At 49.6% G+C, this 23,444-nt stretch overlaps 8 protein-coding genes and 3 non-coding genes across 11 annotated transcripts; 5 read left to right on the forward strand and 6 right to left on the reverse strand.

Moving 5' to 3' along the window:
- The first annotated feature begins 78 nt into the window (after positions 1-78).
- On the forward strand, positions 79-1,443 carry P168DRAFT_191817 (putative C2H2 finger domain protein). The gene is made up of 4 exons (XM_024833024.1): positions 79-382; positions 480-671; positions 719-798; positions 857-1,443. Exons 1-4 carry the CDS (start codon positions 329-331, stop codon positions 1,359-1,361), a joined length of 831 nt encoding a protein of 276 aa, XP_024691401.1. The 5' UTR covers positions 79-328; the 3' UTR covers positions 1,362-1,443.
- A 336-nt stretch (positions 1,444-1,779) lies between these two features.
- P168DRAFT_191819 (uncharacterized protein) lies at positions 1,780-2,801 on the reverse strand. Its single transcript, XM_024833025.1, has one exon. The coding sequence runs from the start codon at positions 2,421-2,423 to the stop codon at positions 1,872-1,874; it is 552 nt and encodes a 183-aa protein (XP_024691402.1). The 5' UTR covers positions 2,424-2,801; the 3' UTR covers positions 1,780-1,871.
- Positions 2,802-6,794: 3,993 nt separating this feature from the next.
- Positions 6,795-7,807, forward strand: P168DRAFT_320348 (uncharacterized protein; the record flags this gene model as incomplete). The annotated part of the gene is made up of 2 exons (XM_024840359.1): positions 6,795-7,376; positions 7,451-7,807. The coding sequence occupies 2 exons, from the start codon at positions 6,795-6,797 to the stop codon at positions 7,805-7,807; spliced, it is 939 nt and encodes a 312-aa protein (XP_024691403.1).
- A 1,260-nt stretch (positions 7,808-9,067) lies between these two features.
- On the forward strand, positions 9,068-9,139 carry P168DRAFT_t127. Its single transcript has one exon. It is a non-coding gene; the product is annotated as a tRNA-Arg (tRNA).
- A 725-nt stretch (positions 9,140-9,864) lies between these two features.
- On the reverse strand, positions 9,865-9,936 carry P168DRAFT_t130. Its single transcript has one exon. It is a non-coding gene; the product is annotated as a tRNA-Arg (tRNA).
- A 1,074-nt stretch (positions 9,937-11,010) lies between these two features.
- P168DRAFT_t129 lies at positions 11,011-11,082 on the reverse strand. The gene has a single exon. It is a non-coding gene; the product is annotated as a tRNA-Arg (tRNA).
- A 236-nt stretch (positions 11,083-11,318) lies between these two features.
- Positions 11,319-13,269, reverse strand: P168DRAFT_298499 (putative MFS multidrug transporter; the record flags this gene model as incomplete). Its single annotated transcript, XM_024838274.1, has 3 exons — positions 11,319-11,430; positions 11,674-12,830; positions 12,952-13,269. The coding sequence occupies 3 exons, from the start codon at positions 13,267-13,269 to the stop codon at positions 11,319-11,321; spliced, it is 1,587 nt and encodes a 528-aa protein (XP_024691404.1).
- A 2,649-nt stretch (positions 13,270-15,918) lies between these two features.
- Positions 15,919-17,198, forward strand: P168DRAFT_191893 (uncharacterized protein). The gene has a single exon (XM_024833026.1). The coding sequence runs from the start codon at positions 16,171-16,173 to the stop codon at positions 16,873-16,875; it is 705 nt and encodes a 234-aa protein (XP_024691405.1). The 5' UTR covers positions 15,919-16,170; the 3' UTR covers positions 16,876-17,198.
- An 844-nt stretch (positions 17,199-18,042) lies between these two features.
- P168DRAFT_291932 (SDR family NAD(P)-dependent oxidoreductase) lies at positions 18,043-19,342 on the reverse strand. The gene is made up of 3 exons (XM_024837496.1): positions 19,237-19,342; positions 18,501-19,176; positions 18,043-18,418 (listed from the first exon to the last, which is right to left on the reverse strand). The coding sequence occupies exons 1-3, from the start codon at positions 19,298-19,300 to the stop codon at positions 18,325-18,327; spliced, it is 834 nt and encodes a 277-aa protein (XP_024691406.1). The 5' UTR covers positions 19,301-19,342; the 3' UTR covers positions 18,043-18,324.
- Positions 19,343-20,307: 965 nt separating this feature from the next.
- Positions 20,308-21,621, forward strand: P168DRAFT_291933 (Rtr1/RPAP2 family protein phosphatase). Its single transcript, XM_024837497.1, has one exon. It carries the CDS (start codon positions 20,378-20,380, stop codon positions 21,404-21,406), a length of 1,029 nt encoding a protein of 342 aa, XP_024691407.1. The 5' UTR covers positions 20,308-20,377; the 3' UTR covers positions 21,407-21,621.
- On the reverse strand, positions 21,504-23,277 carry P168DRAFT_191921 (mitochondrial 37S ribosomal protein bS1m). The gene is made up of 2 exons (XM_024833027.1): positions 21,818-23,277; positions 21,504-21,590 (listed from the first exon to the last, which is right to left on the reverse strand). The coding sequence occupies exon 1, from the start codon at positions 23,224-23,226 to the stop codon at positions 21,829-21,831; it is 1,398 nt and encodes a 465-aa protein (XP_024691408.1). The 5' UTR covers positions 23,227-23,277; the 3' UTR covers positions 21,504-21,590; positions 21,818-21,828.
- Positions 23,278-23,444: the final 167 nt, after the last annotated feature.

The raw sequence follows: 23,444 nt of genomic DNA on the forward strand, positions 1-23,444 counted from the left end.
TTCTCTTAGCTCCTCGACTTACTTGACCTTAACTTACCTTCTTTCCTCGCTCAATTTCCGATCCACCTCTGACTCTTTCCCTCCTCTTCTTATCTCTGATCCACACCCCGATTTTCCAACCCATCGGTGCCCTTTCTCTTCTACTTCCTTCCCTCTTATAACATACTCCGTGGATGTGACCTCATTTGGCCTTTTTGGTCTGCATTTTTATTATTATTAAACCTCGGGTGTTCCCCTCTTCGCGTCATCTGGCTCCACGAATCGCTCCCCCACCACTCCATACGTCTTGCACATCACCGAGGACGTCTGTGCTTCCTACCCTGTAGCCATGGCTCCAGGTAGTGGGCGTGATTTCAACTGCTCGTGGGAGCACTGCGGAAAGGTAAGCCACGCCGTCTAATTGTAGCTCACACCGGGTGTCACTGGGGTATCTCTTCGCTCAACCAGGGCCACGCGACAACTACTGACCACCCATCCAGTCTTTCAATCGCAAGTCGGATCTCTGTCGACACTACCGAATACATACCAATGAGCGACCCTATCACTGCACGGTCAAGGACTGCAACAAGAGTTTCATCCAGCGCAGCGCCTTGACCGTCCATTCGCGAACACACACGGGCGAGAAACCCCATGTGTGTGACCACGAAGGTTGCCACAAGGCATTCTCCGATGTATGTCCTGCGAACCAGACCGCACGGTATCATGCTGACCTCTTCAGTCTTCCAGCCTAGCCCGTCACCGACGGATCCACACGGGGAAACGGCCTTATATCTGCCAGGAGCCCGCGTGCGAACGAAGGTAAATTCTGGCTGGGCATCACGCGGATTATCGATTGTGATCTAATGTTCTCAAGCAGCTTCTGTCGCAAAACCACCTTGACGAAACACCAACACCGCTCCCACCCACCGGGCACCATCACCCGACCCTCCTCCGAGGACGCGACGTCGGAGCATTCCTACCACCCTCCCACGGCGGTCTCCATCCCCAACGATCAATATCTCCTTGCCCAACAACCCTACTATCCTCATGCCTCGACCCCCAACCACGAGTATTATCGCCAGCAGAACGTGCCCATGACGCCCGTTGCGGTACACGAGCCCCCGATCGTGACCCAGAATGTACCGGTCACGTCGCCGGTAGACGTCCACGCCCAGCAACAATACATGCTCATGCAGCAGCGATACGATCAGACCCGTCCGGACTTTGTGCCGCCGGACTACCAGCAACCCTTCCAGGGGATTCCCATGGTTGACGGCCATCCCCTCATGCCCTCCTACCAGCCTGGGTTCCAGTACAAATCACAAACGCGGATTCTGAACCAGCCCGAAGGAACCGACTGGGGATTTCTCGGGGTAGGATAAGGCCACCGTCATTGAAAGCGTCTGTGTCGAGAGACCGTGTGTCAATGGATCGTGTGGTTCTCCGCGTCCGTCTGTGGACTCTTCAAACCCTCCCACCTGATTGGGCAACAATCAAGATCATCGACGAGAACCCAGCCCCAACCCCACAACACTGTGCCATGTAATGTCTATAACGATTGTCTTTACGAGCCGAGCGGGGGTGCGTCCTATTCCGTTCTGCGAGTCTTTCTGCTTTGGTCCTGTGTCTCTGGATTTATTGAATTCGATACCTATCCGTTCCGTGCCGTTCGTGTTTGCTGTCTTGTTCCCTCCGCCGGCCCAATGATTTGTTTCGAGTGATTCCCCGCTAAAAGGCTCTGGACAGGCGTTTGTTAATTGATACCTGATATGTTTGGTCATCTATGTTCTGTCTTTCCCACACTCTACTTGATTTGTTTACATGTTTCTTTCTGCGTGGATTGTATTTAACTTAGTCCTTTGGTTTGGCATTCGAGGACTATTTGACATCTCTCATCTAGTTGTTTTGGTGTTTGTGATCTTCGTGATGAATCCGACTTTTACTATGACTTGGTATTCTTTATCTGTTTTGAGATTTAGATCGGTGATCCACGGGTCGAGACAGGAGGGATCAGGTCGGACGACATCTGACAGGGGAAAAAAAAGAAAAGAAAAAAGAAAGACATGCAACCCTCTCCTTGCACCCTCAATGTCACAAGAAGAAAGAAAGACGGGAAAAAAGAAAACAAAAAAAAAAAAAAAAAAAGACAACGAAATAGAGAAAATAAAATGATGAAAAAAGAGAAAACAACAGAATGAATCGAAAACACCACCAACGTCAGCCAAGGATCGACAGTCGGAACGGGCTGGCGACTCCACAATAAGAGAGCGAGCGCTTGGAGGAAAAGCGGGAATCCATCGTCGGCTCATTTCATTTCTACACGGTCGTAAGGAGATTGGACTCGGAGAAGGCAACCCCCTCTGCCACCCTTCACAAGGCCACCCGACGCCAGTGTCGGGGGTGTGTCGACTCGAGCTAATGTGCGAGGAGCAGTAGGTTTCCATGGCACTATGCGAATCAGGACAGTCGCCACTCTGCGTGGCTTGGCTTGATGACGACCTTCGGGGATTTATCTTGATGGAGTCAACCAACGAAGACGGGAAGGAAAAAGAAAAGAAAGAAAGAAAGTAAATTACAAGAAGAGAGAGATAGAAGGCAGCCAATGCTACGGAGGAAGAGGAAGAGGAAGAGGAAGAGGAAGAGGAAGAAGGAACTGAATCCCCACGGTCCGAAGCGCAAGCGTACCACACTCCTACAGTAAGGAACAGAAACAGCGACCATCCTTGGCAGACAGACAGGGGAGACAGGGGAATTGACTGCTTACAAGCATGGAAAAAGAAAAACAGACGGGAGATCAATCAGCATGAGGTGGAGAAAGATTCCGGGGAGACGAGAGACGCGATAACTTAGTTTACTTCTTGTATGACGAATCGTGGAACGCTAACTGAACTAGCTTGAGTTCGATGGGTGGGGGGATTTAATTTAGATCGAGTTTACTGCTTTGTGGCTGTGGAGAACACTTCGGATACCACTTTACTGACTACCTACGTCCTTGGATTGTTTCTTACTTACCTTGGCTTCAGGGGTTTATCATCATGAGGATGGTTTAACCGATTCCATGTTCTGGTGGTGGTTTGTTTTCGGAGTACGTCCGGTTGTGACTGTGACTGACTGACAGATTCTCAAACAAGAAGCCACAGTCGTAATCCCATCCTCTCCCGATCGCCATAGAGAGATTGAAAGGACAAGACTACTCATAAATGATGATAGACCTCACACTCCCATCCCTGCATCGACACGACTCGCAATATCAACCATCCAACACACCATCCTCCATGATTGGACAATGGACTACTCCCTTCCCTACCTCGACCACCTCTAGTTCTATCATGAGGCCACAACCGACCAGTTCAGAATACGAGAAGGATACCCTAGTCATGTGGCGTCTCGGCTCAATTGAACTAATATGCTGTTTACTGTTTAGTGCCCGTCAGGTGAGGCTCGCCCTCGCCCTAGGATCGACTCTTGTCTTTGTTCCGGTGAGCTTGGGCCATTCACTCTTGCCTTTACTCTGACACAGCTACTACTGGTAGTAGTAAGGTAGTACTTACCTACTACTAATTTGAGTAAGGTACCATGAGGTAAATACCTAACTAGGGACAAGCTATCTAAATCCACCTCTCCAATCAGGCAATCACTCGGGAAAATATTCCAGTCTATACCTCTCCTTATATATCCAATCCTCCTCAACCATTTCTATGGTTGGCTATCCGAGACTAAAATGAAACAACCAGTCCAATCTAATCCAACCACCCAGTGGCCCAAAAACCTAATAACCCAATGTCTACAGAGAAACAAGAGACACATCAACCTCTAACCCAACAAGGCTTTCAAAAACGAAAAACGACGCACATGGAAAGAACCCACTCAACCTAGCCACACCACACCACACCACACCACGAAACGGACACCATGCCTCGACACGTCTTAGGCGCATCGTACCCTGGCATCAGCTAGTCCTCAAGCCATCAGTTACCCACCTGGCTACATTGTTAGTTCGTGAGTATCCGTAATTAGTCAGTTAGTTAGCTACTTAGTAAGTATTAAGTAAGAGCTTAGTCCCCTCCACCGATCGACACGCAGCCTCACCCGCCTCCCGACGCGGCACAGGAGACGAGACGGACGAGACGCGAGACTAGGATAGCGGCCGGACGGGATCTCCTGATCTGGGGGTGTGTAGTGTAGTGTAGTGTAGTGTCTCCATCTGCATAAACCGTATGATTAGTGCTTTGGGTTGGGGGGGGGGGGGGGGAATAATTCCGACTATGCCCTTTTTTTTTTTTTTTTTTACTTTCACTCTCGGCCGGTTCTTTTTGGTGGCAACCGAGCAGATTGTTCAGCTTGTTATATCCGAAGTCGAACCCCGCTTCAGATCCGGGCTAGTTGGTCGCGTAGATATCAGGTAGATTACTACCTTTATGCCTGACCGCTAGACGACATTAGTATACACTGCGAGGGAAGAGAAATGGAAGAAAGAATGAAAAGAAAGAAAGAAATGGAGAGAAACGAGAAGAAAGGATGATCCTGATCCTTTCTTCGAGTAGATAGCCTATCATATCATACAGATTACATACTATACCATATCATATACACCATTCCATATGAGTATACCATATATAACACAATATCATATCATATCATATCATATAAGATGGCTAGGATAAAGTCTCGTGTAACTGTGGATCTGCTCCCCGCACCCGACAACCTTGTTCGGTGAACTCTATCTGTGGGAGTCTGTCCCGTATAGGGGGAGATCGGGATGGCAGTGCATGGTTTTGATTCCAGTTTCTGGGTCACTGCCCGTGCGGTGTCTTGGGGATGTGTCATATGCTGTTGGATATGGATAGTATGAGGTGATATCATAAGCTGTATGGAGAGTTTGGGGTGAAATGACGTGGCTGGTTTCGGGGTGGTTGGGTTGGGGGTTGATATCGGTGTTATACCCCTAGGTGTGACATTTTCTCTACAGTGAACTCCGCAGTGGTCTCTTATCCGACCACACCAGCTCTACCAATGTAACCGCTGCTGCAGCTTGACGACGATCCTAGCTTGCTATTTGATGAATGAGAACCTAGCCAAATGGCTTCCATATTTCTTCAGTGCCCCCTCGCGAAGACTTTCCCTCTCGAGCTATAGAAACCGCTACCGCGGCTCATGATAAGTCGGCCGGCGCAAGTCCGGTATAGAAGTTGTCAAAGGGCCATTTGAATGCCGAGTGATCTTGGAAACGCAAATAGAACCCCAACGATAGGTTATATATGGAGTACGTACTAAGCCTCGTCAAAAGACACGCACGTCTGGCAGTGTGAAGCTAGGCGTGTGCGAGTCACAAGCTCCATTTGATGTGCATCTGGAGCGTCTGTCTGTCTGCTCCCCATACGTTGACCATCTATTCAGGAAGCGTACCAACTCGCTCAGAATATTTGCCGTCCGACGGTGGTTGTGAAGGCTGATACTATGTAATAATGGGCCTGACATCACAGGATTTCAAACAAAGTCCTTTTACTACTCCTTGCCTGTCTGAACGTATCCTCCGGGTATCCGACGGCATCACTCGAACGAAACCTACGTTCATGGTATTATTTCACTTGAGACTAGCAAATTTGACCGAATGTAGCGAATACAATAGGCCATTCACACGTAGTATGGAGATAGTCCATCACAATATATGCCTCCATCCCAAGTATAACTATCCATGCCTAGACAAGCCTTGAGATTCCCTATAGTGGACCAGGTACTGGGGACGGTCCTCAGCCAGCCCACAGTCAATGCTTTCCAGGGAGGGTACATTCCATTGGCCAACCAGTCTTGCTGAGGGAGCCGGTGTCCCCGGCACCTCCTAGGTATTTCTCTTGTACGTCAAAGTCCAGATACCGGCACTTCAGCATCAAAGGGATATGGAATTCTTCCCCCATCTCAAGTTCAAGGACGCACTTGTAAAACATATTAGAGTCCTCTGTAATGTCATATTACAGAAGAGATTCTTGTGACATCAATTCTTTGCCTATATTCTTGGTATCATTCTAATATCAGCATGTGGGTGGATATGGTGAATATAGAATATCTGGAAGTGGATTTCATCATAGCCGCTACGCCAAAACGTTGGCCAATGTTTGGTATAGGGCTTAATTTGACAGATATTCCAACGATTTATAGAACCGGAACCAGAGATTGCATATCTAGTCATACAGGCAAGAGGCTCCTTGGTACTATATCGCATTTCTATTAAGAGTTAGTGTATGATAGATAGTTCCAAGATGATAGGTGCCCCAGTTTCCAGTTCTTATGTTGGGTTCTATCTATATACAATCTCAGACTAGTGATTGGCTATGAAGCAATCTGATAATAGTTATCTACCTATTGATAAGGTATGATGTACATTGCTTTTATTCTCGGTGTCAATAACACTGGCTCTGTGAATAGATTTGGTGTGTTCGAACCTCCTGTCCACAATAACAGACTGATACAGACCATTTCTATCTGATACGTATCTATATTGTCTTCAAATATATGTGGTTTGATAATTCAAGGTAGACATCAAATCTATCTATTGTTTGTATTAGTGCGTGTAGGAGTGAGTTTAGAGGCCCTGATGAGGAGTATTTGGAGGTTGGAAGATGACGAGGTGAGGAGAGAGAGCCGTAGCAAAGTAGGTTATGCGATGACAGGTCACGACGTGAGTATGAGGAGATCCGACACCGAACCGAATATAGCACCATCTTCCTAGCCGTCAACACTCCTCCATACGATACAGTCGACATATGATTCAGTTGATTCGATTTGGAACCCTTCTCTTTCACCATGAACTAATTGCCATGGAGCAGAGTCCCGTGTCGTCTGGCCAAGGCTGCTGCCTTCCCAATGAGATTTGGTCGATCATCGTCGACTATGCTCTCCGCATGCCTCACCAATTCCGCTGGGAACTGTGGCAGCGGTACCGTCCTGTCAACAGGCTATTCAAGGAAGTCACAGAAGACTATTATATTGAAAAGTATCTAAAAAACACCCATCTGGATATAGATTGCCCAAACTACTTCAATATTGGGCCTGATGTCCCTGAACTTACTGAGAATTATTGCTTTGACGGCTGGGTGGACGATACGAAGCAGATGGCCATCCTCCGGTCGTCTCTCACCTGCGGTGATCGCGGAAGCACTGCACAATCCCTCACTATCGCAGACCTAATTGACGATCAGCTGTCTGCCTTCACGGAGCGGGGCTATCATCCTTGTATGGCAATGATAGTTGGGGATGGTGCGACAGATATGCTCCCAATGGACCTCTCCTGCCAATCCACTGCCTCGGACCGCTATTTTGTTTTCAATTGGCGGGAATACTTCTGTACGCTTTTTGAAGAGCTCCGACGAGTAGACATTTACCATTCAGTACTACGAAGGGTATGTCTGGATTGGATACCTTCTTCCTTTTTCTCGTTCCTTCGTTGGGTGTTGTTGCTAAACCAAGCTTTTAGTGTCCGAACCTTGTCCAGCTTGCGTGGAAACTGGATCACCAGGCCCCAGAGGAGGGAGACGAACTGGCCACGGAATACGATGTCGTATTCGGGGGAGACGAAGTAGAGGTACTTCAGAAACTAGTCGGTGCAGCACAGACTCCGTTGGTTGGTCAAGATGGTCGGCTGCTCGATTTTCGAAGAATGCGACGACGTCGGTTGGGAATCAAATCTGGACAGGTTGAGGATGCAACGTGCGGCCCGTCATCAATCCTTCTGGATCGTTTTGAACGACTTGATGAGGAGCTTGTTGCGCAGAAACTACACCTGATCTCGTTGGACTTTTCTGATGGCAGCAGTAGGGGTCTCCAGTGGTAAGGAATTTGATGTATCTACCACCTGTCTTCAGCTCTTGGATTCTAGTACCGCAGGCCAATTTCGACTGTTGCAGGGGTGTGGAAATGATGAGATGAGAATGTTGATTGACATACGGCGTATTGGGTGCCATGCGAGGCAGCCCTTTATCGGCAGTATGAGGGTGCTCGGCACTTGATGTATGACACTTTCCAGACAGTCAGCATATCAGTTATATTCCCAATCAAATCCAGCACATTGGCCGGATATCGTCACCAGGTGTGTTCGTAGGCATTCAAGGTACATAGATGAGTGGGGGGATTCAATTATAGAGTATGGGCATGGGGGTGACTAGATATAAGAATAATCATGTAAATCGTTGTCTACTAAAATCCTACTAAAATCCACTATTGTCGACCACAAGGGCCACTTTCATGTGAAAGACTGTCCAATCCAAGCTATACTGGGTACGAAGACACTGCGTGAACTACTGACATCCTGAGAAGTCATGATCTTGAACTGATTGCTCAAGAGGAAATAATATTCATTGACTGTTTTTTTGTGGAAATGGAGGATGGAAACGCGTCCGAAAGGATGAAAAACGATGATATTCAGACCATGTAGGATGTCACTTGCTTGTTGAAATTACAAACGGTCAAATGTGGGAAAAGGACACTGCAGATCAGCTGACATGCCAACCGATTGCAGTCACTGCTACATTTTTTGATCTGGACTCCTGTATCTAGCAGATAATTTCTTCTACCATAATCTTGATAATATTCGGAATCCATATAGAGCTCGTACGGACTGCCAGACCATGGGGTTTTTTCCCTGCGGTGCTGTGCAGAGCCCTACACGAGTGCTTTAGAAGCTATCTAATTGTATTGTAAATTTCATTTGATAATAGATGAATTTCTAGGTCCATATCTTCGGATAAAATGTTGTGCAATGTTTGATAGGCGATCTTAACAGCATAGTTAACCCGCTAGGCGAAGCAAACATTCATCCATGGCTTGCATGCTATATATATATCTTAAAGTATCTTGTACACTGTATCTCGCGCGCATTTCGGATTGAGATGACTTCCAAAAAAACTATAGATATGTAACTGTCTGAAGTGTATGAAATAGTGCCCTGCTTGATAGTAAAGTAAAGAGAACACCTACTACCGACCTTGTGTATGGCCTGATGTATATAGTGAGATTGATCTCGATTGTAGTCGAGGGTGTGCCTAGATAAGGTTTAGGCTACGTATCAGACAAGCAAATCAACAGATATCAACTAGGCCGGCTGGCCCAATGGCAAGGCGCTTGACTACGAATCAAGAGATTGCAGGTTCGATCCCTGCGTCGGTCAATCTTTTTGTCTTTTTCTTTCTCTTTCCAGGTACTTATTTTTAACGGCTCCTGATGATATGCATCTATCTTTTCTTTTTGTTCCACTTAAGTCATGTTATTACTTGCATACTTTTGCTGTAGACTGCTTGGGGGCAACCACACAGTTGGCCACCCCAATCTAATGCCACAGTCAAGGTCTTTATATACAAGTCTGTTCTTAACTTGTTACCCATAGATTTGATTCGAGTATAAATTATTGTGGCTCTCCATGATCCTAGAGTACATCTTCCGTCACACGCCCACCTAATTAGATAGGGCCTTGTGCTCTGTGGCCTCGCCCACTTTCCTGTGTTTAGAGTAATCTACTAGCTGGCTAAAAGGCAAACTCCACGCCATGCAACTACCCAAACCACCGGGTCAAAAGTGACGGTGTCCAACTAAGAGGGTTATAGATGATTGGATACATACTGGGCTCAGCGCACCCAGGCCATGCGCGACTGCAGCCCTACCGAGCATATAGAACTCGATCTCTATCAATCCTACAACAAGTATTGAATCCTGTACTAACAATTGACCTCTAAGCTTCTAAAAAAATAAACTTTCATGGCGCACTAGCATTAAGGAGTCCATCCCTTGCAACCTGTGGCGTCCGGGGAAGCGCACGAATATCTACAATGCCCAAGGGAGCAAACTCAACAGTGTACAGTATACAGAGTTTATATAAAAAAACTTATAAAAAAGAATTGACCGACGCAGGGATCGAACCTGCAATCTCTTGATTCGTAGTCAAGCGCCTTGCCATTGGGCCAGCCGGCCTTGATTGTTGAGTATGGATTTCAGAGTTTGACATACAATTAAGAATGGGTTCGTGCTTGGTGGGACGAACAACGGTTGTGTGGTGGGGTTGAGTCGGAATCACGCGAGTATGTGGAACGGGTGCTGGCCAATAATGGCTGTGCACGTGATTATTAGCGGTCCGACGTTCTGGTCGGTGGTCTGGTAGATTGAAGTGGGAAGGAACTGTGTGGGTCAATGATGCGTGGAAGGGATGGAAGGGAAGGAAAGGGGGATATCGCTGATGAAGTCAATGCCTGTTGTTAAGTGAAAACAAATTGTTAATATATGTCAGGTGATGGATCTAAGCCACAAGAAGTCATTAGGCTAGGCTGCCTGGGGGCCAAGGCTGCCTAGTTATGATGCAGAGCGGCCCCAATAATTTACCACCGCATGTATGGTTTATAAAGCCGGTCTAGACGTCTTAGATGCTGCTTTCCTGTTGAATAGCCGACAAGGTAATGAACTAGGCACCGATTATGCAGATAGTAGAGAGCTTTATGAAGCGGAAAATAAGTACATAGTAGGTCGATACCACAGGTTGCAAGGGTTACCAGCGGTCGTATAAACATTGCCGCTGGTTGCAGCTGGTTGTGCTACAGTTATAGATGACCACAAACCATTCATAACTATATAAGAATAATACTAAAGTATTATTTGACGGGAGTAATATTATACCAAAACCCCAGGCAACCATTCCATAACCGTTAGCAACCGTCCACAACCATCTTCAACCAGTATCATCCAGTGTGGTAATAGTCAGTGATATCTGTAACCTCACAACCACATAAATACAATTACACGATCTTGAAATCATCTTCTTGAACTATGTAAATATTAGAGAGTAGCAAAAGGTCGAAACCTTTCCAATATTTACCAAGAAATAGGCTATGTTGTAGCGGTGAGCTATCATACTCGTCTACTACTCAAGGATGGGCTTTCTTTGTTATGTGAAGAAAATGCATCGTAGGATACATTTGCCTTCCACACACTTTCAAAGCATGTAACAATCGATAGGCAATATGCAATAACAAAAAGAAAAAATACAAAAAATATTGACCGACGCAGGGATCGAACCTGCAATCTCTTGATTCGTAGTCAAGCGCCTTGCCATTGGGCCAGCCGGCCGATGATTGGTTGAGGGTAGGTTCAGGGCATGGCACTATAAGCCTATCCTTGTGGATGGATATCTACCAGCTTTTAATTACTCCGTAAGAGGTACATCCATCCTGCATGTGCAAGATCTAGCTTGCTGTACTACAGGTATACTGCATGTAATTAGTAGGTAGTTGCACATGGAGTATAGTCTATCCGGTAAATGCTGTTTCATTCTAATTACTCTACACGTTTACCTGCAGTTAAGCTTACATGGCTGCATTGTGTGACTGCAGTTGCTTGATGATATTGTAGTGTAACTCATCCTGTGTCTTGAAATATCTCCCCTGATTATGGTTTGATTGTAATTGCCAATGCACCCTAGAGAAGAAACAAGATCTACTATACAAGACAAGAGCGGTAGTGAATGTGGCTACAAATTCCGTAGTAGACCAAGTTGAATTTTAGACCCAAAATGTATACTCATTGAGCACACTTGTATATATAGTCTACCAGAGTCTATACAATACACAACCATCACCCCTCAGGTCCACCACGTCTCCCCCTCCAGCCATGCCCCCAAATATAAACCGCCCACAAAAACGGCGACACCACCACCCAGACCCCGAAACGAGCGTCGCCATCCAGCCGGTCCCGATCGCGCCTTCCAGCGGCAACGCCGCGGCCGCGACCCCAGCACCGCACGTGAACCGCAAAAAGTTCATCGCAGCCGTGGCCGTGGCCGGGCGCTGCGCATTGATGTCGATGTTCAGCAGGTTTAGCGTGTTGCTAGTGCCCGTCATTGTGTTTCCCATTAGAAAGAGCAGCGAAAGCGGCGCGGCGATGTGCACTTCGCGTTGGATCACCCAGCCGTAGGCTGCCAGGAAGACAGTTGATAGATATGCCAGGGGCAGGGCAAGCTGTAGCCGTGCTCGCTCGAGTGGAATGCGCGCTAGCTGCTCGGCGCATTGGTGGTTCTTCTGGATCGTGATGCCTGCGGTGCGGGCGTGGCGCGCAAAGTTCCAGTCTGCGAGGTTGCCTACTGTCCAGCGGGAGAGAGTGCTGCCTAGGACATAGGGCAGGTAGGCGAGGCCGACTTCGAGGGAGTTGAAGCCGTAGGTTCGTTCGTAGAGGGCCGGGATGCTGCTTGTTACCGCCGTGAAGCCGCAGTAGAGGGCGGTGTTGTACAGGATGATGAAGCAGGATTCGAGGTCGAAGAGGATTTTGAGGGCGTCGAGCACGCTGGGCCGCCGTTTAAACGTGGTGAGTGTTGTCTCTTCAATCTTCTCGGGGGTGTGGGGTGTCCACGGGCGGATTATGTCGAAGAGGGTTCTGTTGTAGGGCGCGGGGGGGATGCTACCATTGCCGACGAGGGCGCGGCAGGTCTCCCGCAGGAAGCAGATGACTAGAATGGCGAGCAGAGCGGCGAAGATGGCTAAGAGCCAGAAGATGCTTCGCCACCCCAGGAACTGGGTGAGCACGCCGCCGACGATGGGACCGACCGCACTGCCGATGTTGGGTCCTAGTGTGATGTATGCGAGGTATTTGCCGCGTTCGGCCCGAGTGATCACGTCTGCGACTGTGGCAGCCGCGACCACGGCGATGTTGCTTGTGCTGAAACTTTGGAGACAGCGGAGACTAACGAGTGCAGGGAAACTGGTTTGAAGGGCGAGGGCGATATTGACGAAGGCGAAGGCGACGAGGCAGCCGATGAGAATGAGACGCCGGCCATTTTGATCAGAGAAACCCGCTGTCAAGAGGGGAACAATTCCTAAGATAATCTGGGATGTTGGCACTTTTTTTTTCTCTCTCTGGACTTCATTTGCTTGTTTTATCTGATTTATATCTTTTGCCTTCTTTATACCCCCCCCTTTGTCAATGTAGAATGGAAGGGGGCTATACCAGATAGAACGTGATAGTCAGGTTAATGTGACTCTCAGAGACATTCAACTCGCGCGCCAGTGGCCCCAAAGCCGGATAATAGATCGTAGCCGTTACTGGTCCTAGGAAGTTGACGGTCGATACGACTGCAATAAAAAATCGTTTCTCTCTCTCGGAAAGGACGGTATACGGGGATTTGAGCTCATCTGCAGAGGAGTCGTCGGCAGAAGCGTCTCCAATAGACTTGCTCCGGATCTCAGTGCTTTGCTTGACTTTCTGATCTGCTTCCAAATCGATCACATCTGGACAGGAGGCATCGCGGCGGTTGTAAGAATCCATTGTATGTTGTACAGCGGCAGCATATCGGGAATGCTGGCGATTGTAATCAAATAAAGTAGCAGACACGAGGAAAACCGAAGGTAAATAAACATGAGATCTTTGGTAATTCACCGCTAGGTTTTGAGCTCATTCTGCAGACTGCGAGGAGGCGCCTGTCTAGGTTGAAGTATGCAGATCTGGCTTACGAAAGGGTCGCGCCTGTGAGAGCGCATGCCATTGGCGGTATGAGCATTGTTCAGATCGCCGTATCGGTCACATTCCACAGTTCCTCTTCATTTGGGGCGTGAGAAACGGGGGAGAGATGGTTGTGTTGTGTCGCGTGGGTTATTGTACTGGATTCTAGGTTTAGGGCTTGGAGGTGTGTCAACCACGTCAACATGTTACACTTCGCCTTGTATAGGACCTTGCCTTTTCCCATTTGATTGTGTCAAAGAGCTAGTCTAAGAAAGATCAGAGAAGTTTGAATTGATCGAACATACATTCACATATGCTTGGAGGTTAGTGGATCGATCTTGTGAAGGGAGGGTGATCTTTGGCCTCTGGGTCTTTCCAATGGTCCTGGATTTTGGCATTGTCACCGGGCAACGGATCAATTAGTTACCTTATTGGGAACAAATTTTAAGGGGCTGAGAACTGGAAAGAAACCTGTTGGCTCAATAATACTTCGGATGGTTAGCAGTCCAATTACCGGTGTCCCTGTATGAACATGGGAAGGGATATCGCAGGCCGGGTGCTGTGATTAAATAAATCAGTACATAGGCTTCCATGATGGCATGCCCCTGAGAGGGTCCCATCAGGTCAATATACATAGGAAGAACGTGCCAATAACTCGATACCACCAATCTTTAGCAATTAAAAAAGAGAAAAACTATAGCTGCAAGTCATGGAGTAAGGTAGACAGCTCATAGAGAGTTATGATCTGATATCAGCAGGCGATCAGCGTAGCAGCGAATTTAGTTAAATGTTTGGGCCACGGCCAGACTGAAAACAGGAGTATAATTTTGATTGACATCCTACAAGTTTGGGTCCTGGTACTTATATATAGACCATTGATTCAACACTTTTCACGGGGTTATCCATGTTGTCAAGATTTTCATCAAGGAGCGAGCGCATCTCACTGTCCAGTGTTCTGGATGCCAAGAAAACCTTTGCGGAATTAGGGCTACGAAGCGGAGATGATGTAGACTGGTCCATAACGACTGGCATGGGGGACAAGACTCTTCCATAGGGTGGCCCATATCCAATCTATCTTCTTTGTAACCTATTGACAAGCAGGTGCGAGTAGATGTATCACTCTTATCATGTAAGCAAATATAGGGTGCCTGAGGCTGCGAATAGAGGGACGAAGTCCACAAAAGCCCATGGATAGAATATCAATAAAAATACATGGATAGACGCCTGGAGTGGGCTCAGTGCATATGTTCTGCTTAGTTCATGCTCTACAGTGTCTTTGTTACATGCTAAATATGCTTGTATGCGTGTGACCAGGCTACCTGGCCAACTCAAGGACCGGTCGTAGATTTGCTTCTTCTAGTTTTTGTTATCTTGCACCATTAGAAACTGTGGTATAGAAGGCTTGAACGTTCCAGTAAGACGTATTTTGATTTGAGAAGTGCTGCAAAGTTGTGGTGGTTGAAGTCATGCCTCCAAGTGGCGAGGGCGCCGCTCTGCAGTATGCTTCCCTGCTGTATCTGTCGAAAAACCTCTGGGCAGGCCAGAAGAGATCTCAAAATGTTAGATCATACGGTTATAACGGAATGTAGTGCAGAATCCTTGCTGGGAATAGCAATAGTATCATCTTGGCTAGACCAGTATCATAGAAGATGCCGGATTCTCGTCTGTTTTTAAGTAGATTTTTTCCCTTTGCGCTCACTCTTCAACGAGATAGATCCGAAACTGGCTACATATAACTATAAGGTACTTTGCAAAGTGCAAAATATACGAGCACATTTGTCCTATATAGTGTCAATTCTGTTCTTTTTGCCCAATAGCCCGTGTGAATATGAGGCCCCAATCCCCCAACTCCGGCCATCTGTGCCTCAGGCATTAATAGGGTACGGCCGCGACCTCAAATGCAAACAGACGTCATAGGGTTGAGGAAAAATGGTTGACAGGGAAAGTACGATGGTGGGTATGACGCTTGAGATCATGGGCCCCGAGCAGACTGATAACGGGGCTTCCTGTAAGACATGGGGTATAGCTGATCGATATAAGAAGAGCTGTAGATAAAATAAGCCCAACATTATCTGATCCGGGATGCTAAAAATGAGTGGTAGAAGGCCATATTCCCCGGGTTTCGTAGGGTGGTAGCTTGGTAGGTGTGAAATTGATGCAGGCATCTTATATCGTCTTACGCCTCTGTATGCGTTAGGGCTAAAGTTTGGTAAGTCAATCTCGCGCTTTTAGACACAACAGACTCGTTCCCGCGAACAATACAGTCTCTTTGCAGTCTCCTCCTAGAAACTTGCTCGAAACACATGCCTATATCAGAGGAAAGCTGCTATTCGGTCTTCATGTCGAATCTCAAGTACCATCGTCACTTAGGGCTATCTTTCACCCTCAAACAGGGGACGCTGGTCCCGATATCAAAACTGCTTCGACTGCTGCCATTCCACATCAGTATAGCCCGCACGTCATATGAAGCCGTACCTGCCTTCCCGGTGACCATCCTTCTGTCTGAAGCTATGCGTACCTTCCACATCTTCGACAAGCCGTTCCTTCTTCATGGAACAAGACTCATACCAGTACAAATAGATCCCCCCCGTTCGATCCCCTCTTGGTCTTTTTTTCTTCCCTTTTCTCCCAAACGCATTACGCTTCGTCAACCAGTGACCCTTTACAAGGAACCACAATACCAAGCCTTTTGACGTTTACCTTCCTTCCTTCCTCTCGTCGCCACCAATGATCCATCATTGTGGCATTGCCCGACCGGAGCACCAGGCCCCTGGTTGCGCAGTCCGGTCATACAATCGTTATTATGCCAGACCGGCTGCCTACCTGGAGTTTCTGATGACTTCACCTTCCTTTTTGTCGGCCACCACCCCGGTCGACGTCCATTCTTTTCCGGCGCCTTTGCGCCAGTCTGTCTCTCCTCTGGCCGCCGCGGCTGCTGCCGCCCCGGCCCCAGTCGCACCCATCGACTGCCTCCCTCCGGCGCCTTTGCGCCTGCCTGTCTCTACCGCCTCGCCCTCCCGACTTCCGGTGCTTCGGCACCTGCCTGTCTCTTCTTCGGGAGCCTCCTCCCCGTCCCTCCTTCCGGTGCCTCGGCGCCTTCCAGTCTCTACCTCGTCCTCCCCTCCGGCCATGCCTCACCGTGCGCAGGTGACGCAGGCCAGCCGCCAACGCCGCCGGGACCCCGTCCCCCACACTCCTTCGCGGATCCGCCGTGACCGCCGCCCTCAGCCTCCCACCGGGGGAGGCTGCCACTCGTTAATCCCCGGCCGCCAGCCATTCGTTCCACCACACCGGGTGGTAGGGCCTCTTCGGCCTATCCTTGGCGCCAGCGCGGGCGTCAAGCCGAAGAGGTGTGTCCACTTCGGTGAGGTTTCGGTCGTCGAAATCGATCGGTGGGTTGATACCCGCATCCATATATTTAGCGGGTGGTAAGTTTTGGAGTTGGGTCAGGATTTCCTCGTCTCTCATTAAAGCACCCCCTCCCTACTACCCTGCATATGCACCTTCGTTTGTAACCCTCTTAGGACCTTCGGGTCAGCCACTCGTTGATTTTCCTTTGTCAGCTTGTTGTTGCCTGGGGGGTGGCCACTATGGGTGGATAGTGGCCATACTCCCGGGCCGGCTAACCTGGCCACAGGCCCGGAGTCGTGTGTGATGTCCTGCCGTGGTATTGGTGGTGCCATCAGTTGCAATTATGGGTGAGTTGATCGGTGCCTTGCTGGATGACGTCGCCTTGGCTAACACACCATGCGCAGAGGACGCCGCGCTTCAGAGGTTGGCTCAGAACGTAATGACGCACGGGTGTACGCACCTTTAAGTCGTAGTCCTTTGGCCGGCAGCACCGACGACGCCGTCGACGTCTCACGCGGAGACCGAGGTGGAGGTTTTTGTGGATGGGGGTTCGGGGGAGTCGCACGCCGCGGCGTGAGCGGATTTGAGGTTGTCCTGGTGGCGCAACCATGAAGGGTTGCTGGTAGGTTTCACGCATTGCTTGCCTTGTGGGTGGTCTGTGCTAATTGACTTGCAGGTGTCGTGGGAGGTCGTGGGAGATTGGGGAGGATTTCTTTTGTTTGGGTTTGGGTTTGGGTTTGCGTTGCTTTTTTGTCTTTCTTTTGGCCGGGGGAATCAAAAAACGAAAAGAAAGTGGGAAAAAAACGAAAAAAAAAATAGAAAAACCTATCAAAAAATTGTTTTGGGATATTGGGTGTTGGGACTGGCCATCCCCGGCGTTTTTGGAGTTTGGGAGGTTTTTTTTTTTTTTTTTTTTTTTTTTTTGGATCATTTTTTGATCTTTTTTTTTGGGGGTTTTTTTGGAGGATTTATTACTACCGGCATATCACTACCGGCTTATTACTATGGGGGCTATCACTACGGGTCACCACCGTCACCACCGTCACCACAGTCACTACGGTCACAACAGTCACTACGGTCACTACGGTCACTACAGTCATTACAGCAACTACCGGGCTTATCACTATCGGTTTTATCACTATGGGGGATTATCACTATCCCAGTCTGTCATTACATGGTCTATCACTATGGGATTCACTATCGGAGTCATTACTATCCGGCCCCTTATTACTATGGTTTCCTGTATATAGTTGGACATCCAGTTATTTTTCTGGTCACATTTGGCAACTCTTAGAGAGAGAATATTGTAGGGCGATTTGTATAGCATAGAGGCAGTGGATTTGTTTGTTATGGTGAGCGTCGAACATGGAAGAAGAGAAGCATGGGATTGTATCAGTGAATTAGGGCTGGGTTGAGCACGGGATGGAAGTCAATGGATCTACACCACGTGAAGTACATGAGCAGGCGTATATGGAACAGACTGTTATACATAAGACTCGAGTAGCCATAAGCAAATAATCATCACAATCATTATCTTTTGCAGAAACCCCAGACTATACTACTAGACCGTCCCAGCCGCCAAAACATACCCACCGTCCACCACAATCGTCTGTCCATTGAGATACTGATTAGCCGTCGTGAACAGCACCGCACCCGCCATATCCTCATCCTTCCCCGGCCGGCCCGCAGGCACCTTGCCCTCATACTTCTCCTTGGGAATACTACTCTTCTGAGTATCATCACTCTCTCCAGCCGTCATCTCCGACGGAAACACACCCGGCGCAATGCCATTAACACGGATCTTCAGCCCCGAAGACGCAACCTCATGCGCCAGCATGCGCGTCAAATGCACCGCCGCACCCTTACTCGCATTATACGGGAAATGATGCTGCGCGACCTTGACGATGCCCGAGATGGACGACACATTGACAACGGTGCTGGACCAGCCGTGCTCGCGCTCCGTGCCCTTCTGCAGCAGGGGCAGGAACGCCGCCGTCACGAAGTACAGCTGCGAGACGTTCGTGCGGTACAGGCTCTCCCACTCTTCGAAGCTGGTTTTGTTGAAGAGCTCGCTGCTGAGCTCCTCTGCGGAGGTGAGCTCGGTGTTTTGGGTCGCCGAGGAGATTCCGGCGTTGTTGATGAGGATGTGCAGGGCGGGTTCTTTTGCGGATATTTGTTGAACTAGGTGCTCGATTGAGGGCTTGGATGTTATGTCTGCTGCGAGGGGGATGATTTGCCCCGGGATGTCTTTTGAGTAGAGTGAGGCGACTCGCTCGAGTTTTTCTTCGGTGCGGCCTGTGATGTAGACTTTGGCGCCGTTGACGGCGAGGGCTTGGGTGGCCATTAGGCCGATGCCGGAGCCGCCGCCTGTTACGAGGGCGACTGTTTTGCTTGGTTAGTTTTTACTGTTTTGTATATATAATATGTGTGTGGTGGGCGAACCTTTGCCCTTGACATTGAAGACATTATCAAGCGAGAAGCGCTGGTTCTGCTGCTGAGCGGACATCTTGGTCGAGTTTGTGCGTGTCTGCTGGATGGAGGGTGCTGTTTGCAAGGGTAGTGGTAGTGATGGTCGGTTCAGAATGCTCTTAGGAACAGCAATGGCATTTAAAGAGGGACGGAAGGAACAGGTTTTCTTGATGTTATATGGGAAAAATAGCTTCGACTGGAGGGGTCGCATTTTGTCTGCATTTATGTGTCGGGAGCGTGCTGTCTTCTATATTGTGGTGCTGGGCGGGGTGTCATAGCTATCTCATGGTTGTACAATGCTCATCTACGTCATGTCTGGCACGTCATATCAAGGGGATAAGGTCTGGACAGGAATTGGTAAGGTCAAGATTCAAGATCTTGACTTGTTTCATGCTGGTTTCGGTGGTGCTGCTATGCATGACGTCAAAGGGCTGTCATCCTTGTTGATATAGAGTATGGTTGTTTTGGGAGCACCGCCCACTCTTTTTGTCAGGTCAAATTATTAAACAGGTATTTGTTTCTCAAGGAGTATTGTGGCTTGAGCGATCACTTGTAGTTCAATACTAGTAGTGTGCATAGCTATCGATTAAACTGCCTGCTCGACAAGCTTGACTCCGTTGGACTGACGATCTGGATGCTCCCTTCTATGGAGGAGGTTATACTTGTTTGTCAATCTTGACGGGATCCTTGTTCGCAAGACCTGACAGTTGTTTTCTGAGTATAGTTTAATCGATGACTTTGACATCTAGAACAGATGGTTCGATATCACGAACTATATATATTCGGGAGCTTTGTATTACCTCTGTACTAGTAATTGATTAAGGCTGGAACAATATATAGCTGATCCAGGTGGATGTACTATTATATATTCGCCCAACAATTGGTTATAGCATCAATCAGAATTTATATGTCCCAAATATCTATCAAACAATCTATAATTGGATCAATATCAAGAATGTGCAGTGACAGGGAATATTAGGTAACTAAGGTCGTCGTCATAAGCTTTTCCTGACCCGCTAGTTCTCCCACCCAAAACCCATCATCAATCATCTCAACACCACCAATTCCAAACAACTCCATTACAACAAACAACAACAACGACAACAACAACAAGATGTCCTCCCACAAACCCCCCGTGAGAAACTCCCTCCCCGCCACCCACGCAGCCTCCACCGTATCCGCCCCCAAACCCAAACCCACCAACAACGCCTCTCGCGCGCCCGCAAAACCCTCCACCTCCTCCCAGGGCCCAAACGAACCCTCCTCCGACCCCCGCCACCTAGCCATCGCCCTCCACCACGCCCACCGCATCCAATCTCAAAAAGACTCAGAAGCCCTCATCCTAGACCGCATCCTCGACCTCATCACCCTCCCCTCCTCACCCACCGCCGACCCAGCCGCCCCCTCCCCCGCAGACGCCCACGCCCTCAAATCAGCGCTCGTCCCCTTCCAACCCTCCGACTACGACAACCTCATCGAAGAGCGCAACATCGAAGGCCGCTGCGGCTACCCGCTCTGTCCCCGCCCGCACCGCACCGAAAATGCCTTCAGCACCGGCGCAAACGGCAGCTACCGCATCACGTGGGGCGCGAAAGGCAGTGGCCCCGGCGGTCGCGGCCGGTCTATGAATATCGTGCCGCGCGAGTCGCTGGAGAAATGGTGCTCGGATGAGTGTGCGGAACGGGCGCTGTATATTCGCGTTCAGCTGGCTGCGGAGCCCGTTTGGGAGAGGCGCGCGGCGGATGTTGCGGGTGGTCAGGAGATTCTTTTGTTGGAGGAGGGTCGGGCTGCGCAGTCAGGTCAGGTTAACGGCAAGGGCAAGGCGAGGAGTACGGATAATCCCCCGTCTGTGCGTAATGTGACGGGCCAGTTGGAGAATCTTTCTATGGATGTTGACTCTGTCGGGCGTGGACCGGGTGATGTTGCGGGGGATATGGCGCGGTTGTCGGTGAGGGATGAGGGCCGGGCGGCTCGTGCGCTGGCGCTGGAGAGGGGTGATTCTGTGGAGGGGGCTTGGGGTGATGGGAGGGTTGGGGTGTGCGTTCGCGAGAATGATTTGGGCGGTGCGGCTGCTGTTGCGCCGAGGATGGGGCCTGGGGATGATCGCGGGGGTTCGATTGAGGGGTATGTGCCTGCTCCGTGATGTTATCCTATATGGGTTTGATCTTTGACGAGTTGCCATATTTTGTGGGTTGCTTTTCTGTGCCTTTTATTCTTGTGAAGGAATGGGTAGTAGAAAGGTTTGCATATTGGTTGGGATTTGGGAAGGTTGTGTGGCGTTTTATTGATACTGTATATATGATACCCGGGTCTATGGAGAGTTGAGACTATACAATTGCATGAATTGGTGATGCATGGATGAAGTTAAGTTAAAGTTATCGTTTCATTTACAAGTGCTTTACATCAAAGACAGCGGGGGGAAAAGAAAAGAAAAAGAAAAGAAAAAAAGTGAAGGAAAAGGGAAAGAAAATATTCTAATCGTACAATAAACATTCCTAGTGCCAAGAATCCCATGCTAGATAAACAGGACGGAGGTGGAAGACAAGACACCTACTTTCAACCATTCTACGAGCTCAACGTCTTCATCAAGTTCCGTGCGATGTCCTCGGTGGAGCCCTGCGATTCGGGGCCCGGAGCCGAGGTATTGCGGCGCATGCCCCTGTCCAGCCGGGGGACCGTTCGCTGGTATCCGCGAGCGTAGTCCGCGATCTTCAGGGTGTTCGGCTTCCTGTAGTCTTCGAGACCGTGGGGCGCCTTGGCGGAGGCGCTGGCCCGGTAGGACGCCAGGTTGATGCGGCCCTCGGAGTTGATCGAGGCCCGGATGGGCGTCACGTAGTATTTGGCACCGCCGGGGATCGTGGCGTCGAAGGCGGCCAGGCCGGGAGGCGAGCCTTGCTCCACGAAGGTCATGGCGTTGAGGTCTTCCACGGCGATACCACCCACACCGGCGATGGCCTTGGCGGTCTTGCCCTTGAAGCGGCCCTTCGGGCGCAGGATACGCGCCTCGACGGGGCGCTGGTAGGTCTGAGGCCCGAACTTAGGGTGGTTGTAGAGCAAAGCGTGCGATCGCGAGTAGGAGAGACCGGCGGAGGGGTGGGTGCGCGGGGGACCGGTCACGGCGTACTCGGCCGATGGGAGCTTGGTGCCGGGAGACTGGAAGTACTTCTGGCCGATGCGGTCACTGGGGACCGCCGGGGAAGACGGGAGGTCCAGCAATTCGAAGACCACGGGGCCCAACGCGAACGGGTCCGCGCGGAGCTTCTTCAGATAGACCTGGAACTCCTCGTCGGTCACCTGGACGGGGCTCAGGGCTTGCAGATCCTCGCCGTTGTCCTGGGCTTGCTTCTTGCGCTCGGCGGTCCGCTTGGCAACGAGTTGCTCGCGAAGCTTGTGCATGATCGCAGGGCGACCCCGTTGCACCTTCTTCAGGTACGCGTGGAATTCCGCCTCCGACAGTCCAGCAAGCCACGGTCCTGAATGTTTGTATTGCCGGGCTCCGGGCTGATCCAGACCAGCACTCGTGTTCGTGTTGTCGAGGTGTGTCTCGAAGGGACTCTGGTGTCTGGGGACGATGCTCGTGGCGTAGTTGACCTTAGTCGGGAGCGACATGGGCATGTGGAGTTCTTGGAATTTCTCCAAGGTCACCGTGTGGTCGGAGGCAGACTCGAAATCGGTGACATGTTCGTAGGTATCGTGTTCGAGGATTCGAACGATAGGCCGCCTAGCTTGCGCGGATGTGCTCTTGGCAGGCAGAGGTCGTTTCAAACCCCAGTCTCCTCTTGCCAACGAGGACCGAGGGCTGGCAATGGAGGCTCGAATCGGATGGGGGAGGGTGGCCGTTTCGGACGTGTAGGTCACCCTGGAGGTCGGCGGTTCCTGAGGAGGTGTCAATGTTTGCGGAAGTGCAAACAGACGACTCCTCCGTAGAAGATTCGCCGTGGGTGATAACCGCGCTGACGACATCGTGTGGGGTTGAAGACTGACGATGGGATCGAGAGCGATGTTCTCTCCGTGCACGCTGGAGAAAAGTTGGACATCGGAAAAGAAGTGGACGGCGCGCCAAGCCTGGCACTACATACGGCGGTCGGGGTCGTCCAGGCACGCAGTTTTGCATTGATTATGTAATTTTATACATCAAAAATGTATTGAGTCGGAAATGTCAGTGACTTGGAAATAATGAT

This window comes from Aspergillus campestris (assembly GCF_002847485.1).
Source record: "Aspergillus campestris IBT 28561 chromosome Unknown P168scaffold_9, whole genome shotgun sequence".
Classification (NCBI taxonomy): domain Eukaryota; kingdom Fungi; phylum Ascomycota; class Eurotiomycetes; order Eurotiales; family Aspergillaceae; genus Aspergillus; species Aspergillus campestris.